Consider the following 12,297-nt stretch of genomic DNA (forward strand, 5'->3'; position numbering starts at 1 on the left):
AATGAGTGGGTTGAACTAGACTAGGGCTTCTTAAACTTTTTCCATTCTCAAACCCTCAGCACTCTAAATTGTGGGTCACAGACCCCATGAGATTGAGACCCACAGTTTAAGAAGTGCTGAGGGGGACAGCTAGGTGGCGCAGTGGAGAACACTGGCCCTGAAGTCAGGAGGACCTGAGTTCAAATTTGACTTTAGACACTTGATACTTACTAGCTGTGTGACCTTGGGCAAGTCACTTAACCCTATTGCCTGCCCCCCCAAAGAAAGAAGAAGTGCTGAGCTAGATGACCTTGAAGGGCCATTCCAACTACAATTCTCTGCATGATCTTGTGAGTTCCTTCCCATCTGCTCCTAATATGTTACAGTACATGAAAACATTTCATAATCGATCAAGAGCTACAAAACTCTCATTTGATCTTTTAACAGCCTTATGAAGTAGCTGGAGCAAGGAGAATTACTCTACTTTATAGAGGGGGAAACTGAGGCTCAGAAAGGGGAAGTGACTTGCCCTATGGGGAAACAGTCAACAAGTGAGGAAAAGATGAGCAGGTCATTTTCCTGTAAAACAACCTCCAAGAGACTGTCTGAATTGTTCTAATGTGCTTGGAGTTGATTGTAGATAACAGTTGGCTAAAGAAATAGACCACTCAGCACACTGAGTTGACCTCCTGTTGTAAATTTATGGTGAAACATGGATAAAAGTCAGGGTGGGCAGGCCATTGATGGGTTGCAATCTACTCTATTAGAGGGAGTACCAATATTGGTAAGATCACAGATGCACTGAAATTTGGGAGTAGAGTACAGTAATTGCCACTCAGTGCAGTAGATAGCAACGCGATTTAAACTCTATCAGTGGGTGAGATCACCTCTTGTCATTGACTTCCTTGAGGTGGAAGTCCACTAGTGGTATTTCTGGATCAAAAGGGATGAACAATTCAGTTACTTTTCTAGCATAGTTCCAAATTGTTTTCCTGAATAGTTGGACCACCTGCTGTGTATTTAGGTGCTAATCTTCTCACAGCCTCTCCAACACTGACGATTTCTACCTTTTATCTTTGATGGGGAGTAAGTGCAATCTTAGTTGTCATTTGCGTCTCTCTTATTAGTGATTGGAAGCATTTTTTATATGTCTGTTGAGAGTTTGCCTTTCTTCTTTTGAAAACTGTCGGTATTCTTTAACCACTTATCTTTGGGGGAATGGCTTTTAGTCACGTTTGTCTCAATTCTCTGTTATCGTGAATATAAGGCCTTGGTCAGAAATATTTGATAGCCTAGAGATTAGAAAAAATTATTTTGGAGATTATACTGATTAGGTGATTAAGCTAAATTATTTCTGATTTTTCTTTGTCTAGTTTGTGCCACTGATTGATTTTTTAAAATCTCTAACTAGTGCCAAATTGTTTTGATGATTACAGTTTTATACTATAGTTTAAGGTCTGGAAATGCCATTTCCCCTTCATTCCTATTTCATTGTTTCTCTTGAAATTCTTTTTATTCTCTTCAAATTCTTAACTTGATGTTGCTATATTTAATTTTGATATCATTTTATCTAGCTCCATAAAGCTATTCTTTAATAGTTTGGTATAACAGTGAATCCATAAATTAATTTAGGTAGTATTATCATTTTAAATTTATTGGAATGGTTCAACCATGAGCTGTGGATAACCTTCCAATTTGTCTTCCTCTAGTTCTTTAAAGAGTGATTACATATATATTATATAAAGTATATGTATATGTATGCACACACACATCTTGCCTGTATCTTAGTAGGTTTATTCCCAGATATTTTATGTACATTGTTATTTTGATTTAAAATTTTTTTATCCTGAACTTAAGAAATAAAACAAGCATTTCCATAACAAAGTAGAATAAAAAACATGATTGCCCATGAAACTGCAAATCTATTATGTACAACTTCTTTTCCTTTATATATATATATATATACATAAATATATATAATAAAGTTATCATGTAACTTCCTTTTTTTCCTTTCTCCCCTGCCCACAGATGGCTAGCATTAGCACAAATATGTATATATATCACACACATATGTAAAACCACACATTGATATTTTGGGTTTTTTTAATTAATTTATTTTGAATTATCAACAATCGCTTCCATAGGCTTCTGAGTTTTAAATTTTTCTCCCCCTCTCTCCCTAGGATGTTGTGCAATATGATATAGGCTATACACATACATTCCTATTAAACATATTTTCACATTAGTGATGTTGTAAGTAAGAATTAGAACCAATAGGAGGAACCATCAGAAAGAGGAAACAAAACACAACAGAAGAAAAAAAATAGTAAATAGTATGTGTCGATCTTCATTCAAACTCCATAGTTCTTTCCTCGTATGTGGATAGCATTTTCCATCACAAGGCTTTTGCAGATGTCTTAGATCCTTGTATTGTTGAGAAGGGTTAAGTCTATCAATATTAGTCATCACACAACCACACGTTGATGTTTTGAATGGAATTTCTATCTCTATCTGCTGAGTTACGTTAGTAATGTACAGAAAGGCTGAGGATTTTTATCAGTTTATTTTGTATCCTGCTACTTTACTGAAATAATTGTTTTGATTATTATTTTTTTTGAATCTCTGGGATTCTCAAAGCAAAACAGTTTTATTGTCTTATTACACAGAAAGATAATTTTGCTTTTCTCTTTACCTATGGTTATTCCTTCAATTTCTTTTTCTTGTCAGAGATGCAGCTAGCATTTCTAGCAATATATCAAGTCGTATGTTTAAATGAAAGGCAGAATGGTGTAGAAGAAATTATTTCAGAGCCAGAAAGCCCTGCCTCTGCCAGGCTGTGCAACCTGGGCAAATTCTTTTATTCCTATGCTTTTTATGGGTTTTAATATAAATAGGAATTGAACTTTTTAAAGTCTTTTTACACATCCATTGAAACCATTAGATTTTTATTATGTTTGTAATTAACATATCTCTTGTGTTTATAGTTTTTCTAATGTTTAGCTATCCTAATCCTGGTATAATTCCAATCTGGTCATAGCAAGTAATATTTTGACTATATTGCTATAGCTTCTAGGCTAATGTTTTGTTCAATAATTTTGCATCAGTATTCATTAGTGATATTTAGCAAATAACACTAGGCCCAGTTCAAGCATCATCTTTCCTGACCCCTCACCCTTTTTGTACCATCCCCCCCAATCTGAGGTGATTTCTGCCACTTGTGGGCACCCATGGCCCTGTGTTTCGGACTCTTCCGTGCCCCCCACACCCTGCTCTTCATCTCATGTCCCTCCTAGCCAGACTTGGAGCTCCTATGTCAGTGAAAGGAAGATGTGTAGTTAGGGAAATTTACTGTGACCCCTGTACTCCCTGGGCTCAGGAAAAACCACAGAGCTGAAGGCTGCTTCGTCTATGGTACTCAAACAAGGGAAATACCATTTGCAGCTTTCTCTGATCCCTGCCCCCTGCTCAATGCCTCCAGAAGCAACCTGTCTTCATCTACCACTTTGAATGCAAAGGCTTCATGGGCCTATCAAAACTGGAAGGGGAGGGGCAGCTAAGTGGTGCAGTGGATAGAGCACTGGCCCTGGATTCAGGAGGACCTGAGTTCAAATCCAGCTTCAGACATATAACACTTACTAGCTGTGTGACCCTGGGCAAGTCACTTCACTCCATTGCCTAGCCAAAAAAAAACAAAACTGGAAGGGGATATCATTCATCCAACCCTCTCATTTTTTATAACAGGAAATGAAGGACTTGCTCAAAATCACAGAGCTGGAACTTAATATGGCTTTTATCTTACCTCTCTGAGTCCCTGGCTTACTTCTACAACTTGATTATAAGCTCCCTGAGGGCAGGCACCAGGGTACCTTCATCTGTGTCTTACACAGTACCCGTCAGAGGGTACCTATCAAACAATCAATGTTCACTGAAGGAATTAATGAGTGAATGAGCTTCTTGACTGTGCATATTTGTTCCTAGGGTCTTGTTTTACATTTGTTATCAAGGGGAGGAGTCAGGAAAGAGAGAAAATTAATTTTTGCTAAATTTTTAAAAAAGTAAAACAATATTTTCTAACCATGTCTTTTGACCTGTGAGGTTGGTTTCTCTCACTATAGATGGTGCTTAGGAGACCATTTATTCAGACTCCTTTATTCCTTCCATTTCTTTTTCTTGTATTATAGCTATAGCTAGCATTTCTAGTACCACATGTCCAAATGAAATTAAAATGGCGGAGTAGTTAGATGGAGGACTGCAGGGCCACAAGGACTTTTCTCTGCCATATACTGGCTATGGGAAAGGATCCTTTTCAGTTTGGCATGGGTGGGGGCAGAGACTACAGCATTAGTTGTTTTCTCTCCTAAGGGAGTCCCTAACTGCTTCAGGAAAGGACCCTGAGGCTGAAGAGGTATTCTGATTTGGGAGAAAGCCTGCTGGACTTGGAGTCAGTAAAGACATAGTTTAAATCCCATCTCTGACACGTGTGATCATGGGCAAGTCATCTTATTGCCTTGAGCCTCAAATTTCTCATCTGCAAAATGGGGATGAATATATTTGTGCCACCTTCTTCATAGGACTATTGTGAGGAAAATATATTTATAAACATAAATATATTATAAAATATCATATAAATGTGACTAAATCCATGAGTATTTATTAAGCATCTATTAGGCACTGGAGATACAAAGCAGTTCCTATCCTCAAGGAGATTTCTCCCTTTCCTAGGGGGAAACATATAAATAAACACACACACACACACACACACACACACACACACACACACACACGCAGAGGCAGAGAGAGAGAGGTGAATAAAAACAGAATATATATAAAGTAATTGGGGGTTGAGCTTCAAAGAAGGTAGGACTTGAGTTGAGCCTAGAAGGGAACTAGGGGTTCCAAAAGGCAGAGGCGTAGAAAAGAGCTTGTGCAAATGAAATCATGAAGGTGGGAGATGCCTACAATATGGACTGCTTGGGGCAGCTAGGTGGCGCAGTGGATAGAGCACCGGCCCTGAAGTCAGGAGGACCTGAGTTCAAATCCGACCTCAGACCAAACACTTGACACTTACTAGCTGTGTGACCCTGGGCAAGTCACTTAATCCCAATTGCCCAAAAGTAAAAAAAAAAAACCCAACAACAGTATGGACTGCTTGAGAGACAATAGTAGGAAATCAATCTAGAAAGATAAGTCAGAGCCGGGTTATGAAGGGCTTTAAATGCCAAACATAGAGTTTGTGTTTTTTCTTATAGGTAATAGAGAGCCACTGAAATTTCATGAGCAGGGGAGTAACAAGGCCAGACTTGTGCTTTAGGCACTAGTATAATTACCTGTTAATCCCTTTTTTTTTTTTGAGGCACTGGGGGCTAAGTGATTTGCCCAGGATCACACAGCTAGTAAGTATATGAGGCTGAATTTGAACTCAGGTCCTCCTGACTCCAGGGTTGGAGTTCTATCCACTGTGCCATCTAGCTGCCCTGCTAATCCCTCTTTCAATGCCCTGAACCAGAAAGTTCTCTTTAATTGAGGAGCCTCCCATGAGGGCCACTCAAATTCAGAAGGTGACTGCAGCGATGGGGTGCCAGGACATACTTTAAAGCTTAATCTGCATTATTAACATTTTTTTTCCCACACGTTCTCAAGTCTAGACAACCAATAGAACAAGAAATCAAGGCCTGATCTGTAGCATTTGCTGATTTCTGAGTTGTAAATGCTTACACTGAACACTGAACAATAGGGCAGAGGCAGCTGGAGCACACCCATGCTGAATGCAGGCCACCCACTGTATTTGGTCTTAGCTTCATCTTTCTCATGTTCTCATATTCACTAAACCTAAACTGAGTAGCTCTTGGCCAGGCAGTAACCCAAAGTGCTGCCTTTCCTTGGCCTTTTAAAAATCCCACAATGATAGCACCAGAAAAGAGCTTGCAACCCAGGGGCTTCAAATCTTTTTTGTGTCCCATAGTCCTCTGGCAGTGCTGGGGAGCCTGGGGCCCCTTCTCAGAATAATGTTTTCACATGATAAAATAAAATACACAAGGCTCCAAAGGAAGTCAGTCATCCTGAAATAAAGATGTCATTTTTCCCATACAAGTTCATGGACCCCTTGAAATCTAGCTATAGATCTTTTGGGGGTCATTGGACCCCAGGCTAAGAACCTCCTCTGGAGACATCTAGGTTCATTGTTCTAGAGCCCGAAGAGAACGTACAGATGAGGGAACGGAGGCCCAGAGAGAATGAAGTGACTTTTCCAAGGTCATACAGACAGTAAATAATGGAGGCAGGCTTTGAACCCATGGTCTCTGGCTTCAAACTTGGCATTTCCTACTGTACTATGCTGTTCCACATTGCATAGAAATGGAAACTGAGGCTTAGAGAGGGGAAAGTACTTGTCCAAGGTCACACAATTAGTGGGGAAAAGCTGGGACCAAAAGCAGAGCTCTTGCACCCAGGCCACACTGCCCAAAGCCCTGGTATCCCTTTCCATAGTTAGGAGACAATGTGGTGAGGAGGGTCTTGGGCTCAGATTCTGAGAATCCTTCAGGAAAGTGACCCTGTTTGGAAGGAACTGTAGCCAGAGGCCCAAATGTCCCTCCTTTTCTTCACTCCCCACCTCCAGGCATACTCTTTTTCCCTCCCAGTCTGATCCAAAATCATTAGTGGATGAAACCTGTGCTGTTCCCTCAGAGCTATTTTCTTTGGGAAGAAAGGGAAGGGGGAGACATTTGCTGTCTCCCAGTCAGTGCATGCTTGATGAAGGGTTAGGCCTCACTAAAGTGCACCGGTAGGCAGTCCCATTTGCTAGTCTCTGGCTGGCCTTACTTTCTAAGGAGAGATAGGAAAGTGTCCAAACTCAGATCCCCTCGAGCTAGCTTCTGCTTTGATAGCAGAGTGTGAAGGGCCTCTGGCAGTATGCCGGCCTGCGGTAAAGACATAGCTGGTGATTGAGCCGCTGGCGCTAGAAGGTAACACCCTGAGAGAGGAGGGGGCCGCTAGCTGGGTTTCCTCCTTGCTTTCCAGGAAATGCCTCTTTTCTAAGAAGCTCTTCTCTCATCTACCTGCAATTCATGTTGGCTGATGCTTCATGTCCCAGAAGTTCAAAGGACCCCGGAGTTCCAACCCTGTTGATCAGTATAGACACGCCTTCATTCTGTCACTTCCTTTAGAAACTGCTTTCTGCGCCAAACCTGGTGTTTTCTATTGTACTATGCCATTCTACATTGTACAGAAATGGAAACTGAGGCCCAGAGAAGAGAAAAGACTTGTCTAAGGTCACACAATTAGTTAGGGGGGTGGGGAACGGGGAAAGAACCTGGGACCAGAAGCAGTGCTCTTGCCTATAGTAAATTAACATGGCGCTGATATAGTACCGATACCCAGAGAGTCAGATAAACACTCATCTGGTGCAAAAATGGTAAAAGAAAATTTCAAAAGGTCCCCCTCCCTCTCTGTTCTCTTCTATTCACTTTTTTCAAATGACAGAATTTTAGAGATGGAAGGAAACTTGGAGATCATCCAGACCAGCCTTCTCATTTGACTCAGAACCCTGAGTCATTTAAGTCTTAATCCCTGATACAAAAGACCAGATTCACCTTGGTGGGGGGGGGGGCATGGTCTTATTCTCTCAGTAATGATCTCTGTGGCTTCTATTGCCTACATAGGGTTTCCCCTGGGAGCATCAGTGTTTTACTTGTCTCTCTGAGGGCCTTTAGCTCTGCTGTAAGAATTCAGTCTAACAAGACAATGAATATAGAACAGATTTTATTGAATACAACCACAACAAAAACTTAAAATGTAGAACTGGCTCGTAACCAGGCTTCTACTCTCTTCCCCTCTCTGAAGGTCATAGGTCCTACTTTCTTCTAGACCTCTCTCTAGTCTGTGTGACTCATGGTACCTGAAAGGGTTTAGCTTGCTCCTTGGTCCATGTGATTCCCTGCTGTGCCAATCCCTCTTCCCTTTTAGGAGCTCTGTAGATGGTTTGGCCTCCAGGACCACCTCTTTTCCCATCCCTCTCATCAAGGATTGGCGTCTCTTTCTTTTCTTTCTCTCCTCTTCTTGCCCTCTCCTTCCATGTCATCATTTGACATTATTTCTTAGGTACATGTGGTTCCCTATAGAGGTTGCAGGAAAGTGCAGATCTCCCTCAAGGCCCACAAGCAGCCATATTTGTCCTTTTAAGGGCCAAGTCACAGGAGCCAATTCGAAAATGTGAACTTTATTATCACTTGGGCAATGAGGATTCAGAACAAAAAGACTTTGTATCTTGTTCAAGGGATGGAGACTCTGGAAAGGGGGCTTACATGACTCCTCTGCACACATCTGGTACATACTGATGAGGAAGACTGTGGTCCATAAAGGGAAAGTGGCCTGCCAAAGGTCACACAGCAACCTCACTCATAGAGCCAGGACAAGAACTTGGGTCTTCTGAGCCCCAGTCCAGAGCTTTCCCCATTGTATTCACCTCTCCAAAGCCAGATCACTTGGCAAAGTTCCCAGGGATGCAGGTCACTGTCCCTCCCCAGGTAGATTCATCAGGGCAATGGCCAATTGCCTTATGGGTATCACCCAATCACTAGATATCCTCCTTGACTCCTTACTTTCTCTCTTTCTCTCTCCATATCCATTCAAGTTGCCAAATTCTGTCGATTCCCCCTTCAAAATCTCTCTCCTATATGCCTCCTTCTCTGACACTGCAACCACCCTGGCCAGGACTTTGTCACTTCAAACCTGGACTATTGCAATAGGTTGATCTCCCTGCCTCAAGTCTCTCCCTACTCCAGTCCATCCTTTACTCAGCTAGCAAATGAAGCTTCCTAAAGCACAGGTCTAAGCATGTCGTTTCCTTATGCAATAAACTGCAGTGGTTTCCTATTGCCTCCAGGGTCAAATAAAAAATCCTCCATTGGCATTCAAAGCCCTTTATAACCTTCCCTCCTTTCCAGTTCTCTTATACCTTACTCCTCTCCATAAACTCTGTCATCCAATGACTGACCTTCTTGCGCTCTCTCTCTCTCTCTCTCTCTCTCTCTCATACACACACACACCCCCATGACATTTAATCTCCAGACTAGGCATTTCTACTTGCTGTCCCTTCATGCCTGGAACTCTCTTTCTCCTTATCTCTGCCTCCTGGTTTCACCCACGTCTTAGCTGAAGTTCCACCTTCTGCAAGAAGCCTTTCTCAGGCCTCCTTAATCTGCCTTCCCTCTGTGATGATTATCTCCGTTTTATCACGTTCATGCCTCCTTTGTCCATGGACCTTTGAATGTTGTCTCCCTCGTAAGACTGGGAGAGCCTTGAAAGAAGCAGCTAGGGGGCGCAGTGGATAGAGCTCTGGGCCTGGAGAAGGACGACCTGAGTCCAAATTCCATCTCAGACATTTACTATGTGACCCTGGGCAAGTCGCCCTCTGTTTCCTCAACTGTAAAATGGGGATAATAATAGCACCCACCTCCCTGGGATTGTTGTGAGGATAAAATGAGACAACATAAAGTGCTTAGCACAGTGATTGGTGTGTAGTAGGCATTTGATAAATGTTTCTTTCCTTCCTTTCTTTGTATACATACAGTAGCCAGCACATAGTAGGGCCTTAATAAATACTTATTAACTTGACGAGCTAAGTTGGCTTGGCCTCTTCCCTACTGATGTAGGCATTCCCCTTGATACCTCCTTCAACTCAATATATTACCTTTTTGTTTACAGTCTCTTTGGGCAATTTTCCTTGGCTCATCTCCAAGCCAATTTGAATTAACTTTTTTAAGCATGACCCTGTGAGTCACCATATTAAACATCTTCCAGATATTACAAGTTGCCATGTACCCTGCATTTGAGCCATTCATTTGAAAGAGCAGCAAACCCCCCTGCATGCTGTCATTGTCCCTAGTGATGGGCTCAATACATACTCATTGATCAAGATGACAATGAACTTCAACTGGCATTCCAGGTCCTTCAGGAGTGTGGGCTCCATTATTCTTCCCAATAGTGTCACCCAGATTCTGTCTAGCGGACAGACCTCTGGGCCAATGAATGCTAGATCTTATGCTGGCTCCCCAGGAGACATGACTTTATTAAAGATTAAAGAGGAACTAGGACAATATAACCTCAGGACACAGATCTTTCCAATAATTAGAAATGCCCAGAAATGGAATGGGTTGTCTTAAGATGGAGGAAGCTCTGTAACTGGATGTGTTCAGGCAAAGGCTAAATGGCCATGAACAGAGGGAGATGAGCTGGAGTTAGATGACCTCTAAGCAGGGTGTGCTGGTAAATATTTAACAACCAGCTTTCTGAAAATATACAACACACTTTTAAACTTAATCGGCATTATAAACATTTTCTCCATCACTTTCTTAAGTCTAGGCAATCAACAAACAATAGATCAAGCCTTGATTTCTAGCAATTGCTGTTATCCAAGATATAAATGCTCACACTGAAAATTTAACAATCAGGTTGTGCAGTGGATAGAGCATTGGCCCTGGAGTCAGGAGGACCTGAGTTCAAATTTGACCTCAGACATTTGACACTTAGCTGTGTGACCCTGGGTAAGTCACAACCCCAACTGCCTTTTTAAAATAAAAAAGGAAAGAAAGAAAATTTAACAATCAGCTTTCATAAGCCTGTACAAACCAGTTCCAGCACATTCCTGCCTCTAAGATTACTTTTAACTCTGAGATTCTATGGCACTGGGATCATGTGTATAGCAGGGAAAATGATTAGTAATTTGGGATAATCTGAGGAATCATAGATAAACAGAATCTAGGAGTTGCCTCACACCTTAGAGGTCATCTAACCCAACCATCCAGTCATTGCAAGAGGCAGTTCCAACTACAGGCCTTGCTTACTCCTCCTTCTGCGTCTTCCTTCATGTTTTCCAACATGCTTTTATTTGTTTGTTTGTTTGTTTTGTGAGGCAATCGGGGTTAAGTAACTTGCCTAGGGTCACACAGCTAGTAAGTATAATGTGTCTGAGGCAGTATTTGAACTCAGGTCCTCCTGACTCCAGGGCCGGTGCTCTATCCACTGTGCCACTCATTTGCCTCCTTTTTTTTTTTTTAAACCTAATCCATAAGCAGGCCTTGCACAGGGGAACACATAATGGATCTGAAGTTAGAGGTCCTGGGTTTGAATCCTGGCTATGCTGCTCACTACCTGTGCTACCTTGAACAAGTCACTTTTTGTCTTTGGGCCTCTTCCTTTCATCTGTAAGATGGGGCAGTTGGAAGAAATGACCTTTAAAATTCCTTCCAGCTCTGAATCTCTGATCCTATGAACCATCTTTCAAGTCCTTGCTGAAGGTCCCTCTGTGCCATGAAGCTGGTTCTCTGTGATTTCCTTCTCTTCTGACTTCCTGTATTCTTATTGCCTGTCCCATCTGCCTTTGAACTAAAGTGAATCCAGTCTTAGGCAGCTTGGTGATTATTATGACTGTTTTCCACATTATACTGTGAGCCCCTTGAATCCAGGGGCCTTGTCTTGGACTTCGTCTTTCTCCCCCACCATGTCTCCCAGGCCTAGACACATAGTGGGCTTTAATACTTTTATCTGTTGGTCCATTTCTGAATGAAGAACAAATTGTCATCATTTTGCTCACGCAGTTATAAGTGGGTCAATCAGGGCAATAGCTAGGAATGAGGGCAATGTTCTTTTAAAGACATTGGTCATTTAAGATTGAGTCAGGGGGCAACTAGGTGTCGCAGTGGATAAGCACCAGCCCTGGAGTAGGAGGACCTGAGTTCAAACCCAGCCTCAGACACTTGACACTTACTCGCTGTATGACTCTGAGCAAGTCACTTAACCTTGATTGCCTCAAAAAAAAAATTAGGTTGGGAGAGGGTCAAAGCATGGTGTTGGCAAGCAAGTTCTCTGCTTCTTGGAAGGCTATATTTGCACAGGTAGTTAGTGGCAGAGCTGGGATTTAAATCCCTACTCTGGACTCCAAGTTCAATATGGTATACTAAATGGCCAGTCATTAGTGGAATGGTCTTGGCCTTGGAGTCACGGTAGGGACATTCTGAAAGTATCTTTCACAGGCTAGGTCATATCTGCACCAAATTTTGGGGTAATGGACCAGCAAGTAGGGATGATATTATGTAACAGGGATAAAGGAAAGTCCTGAGAATAGGTCCCCCAAACTTACCACATCAGTTCAGCATGGGAAAGCCTGGCTCACTAACTGTTTCTATTCAAGAATTCAACAGTTAGTGAGATCTACAACGTTCTGGGAGCTCTGGGCGGGGTGGAGGGGGCAAGGGAGAGACAAAGAACAGAAGTAAAGTCTCTGCCCCCAAAGTATAGCAAAGTCTAGTCCGGGAGATGGGC

General features: G+C 42.1%; 1 protein-coding gene across 1 annotated transcript in view; it reads left to right on the forward strand.

The window, feature by feature from the left end:
* The first annotated feature begins 6,888 nt into the window (after nucleotides 1–6,888).
* CD99L2 (CD99 molecule like 2) overlaps nucleotides 6,889–12,297 on the forward strand; it is a 154,347-nt gene continuing 148,938 nt past the window's right edge. Inside the window, exon 1 of the mRNA XM_078148039.1 lies at nucleotides 6,889–6,901. Within this exon, the coding sequence (XP_078004165.1) occupies nucleotides 6,889–6,901 (13 nt within the window). The remainder of the gene's footprint in view (nucleotides 6,902–12,297) is intronic.

Source organism: Phascolarctos cinereus, unplaced genomic scaffold (assembly GCF_003287225.1).
Source record: "Phascolarctos cinereus isolate Bilbo 61053 unplaced genomic scaffold, phaCin_HiC Scaffold_8;HRSCAF=390, whole genome shotgun sequence".
NCBI classification, from domain to species: domain Eukaryota; kingdom Metazoa; phylum Chordata; class Mammalia; order Diprotodontia; family Phascolarctidae; genus Phascolarctos; species Phascolarctos cinereus.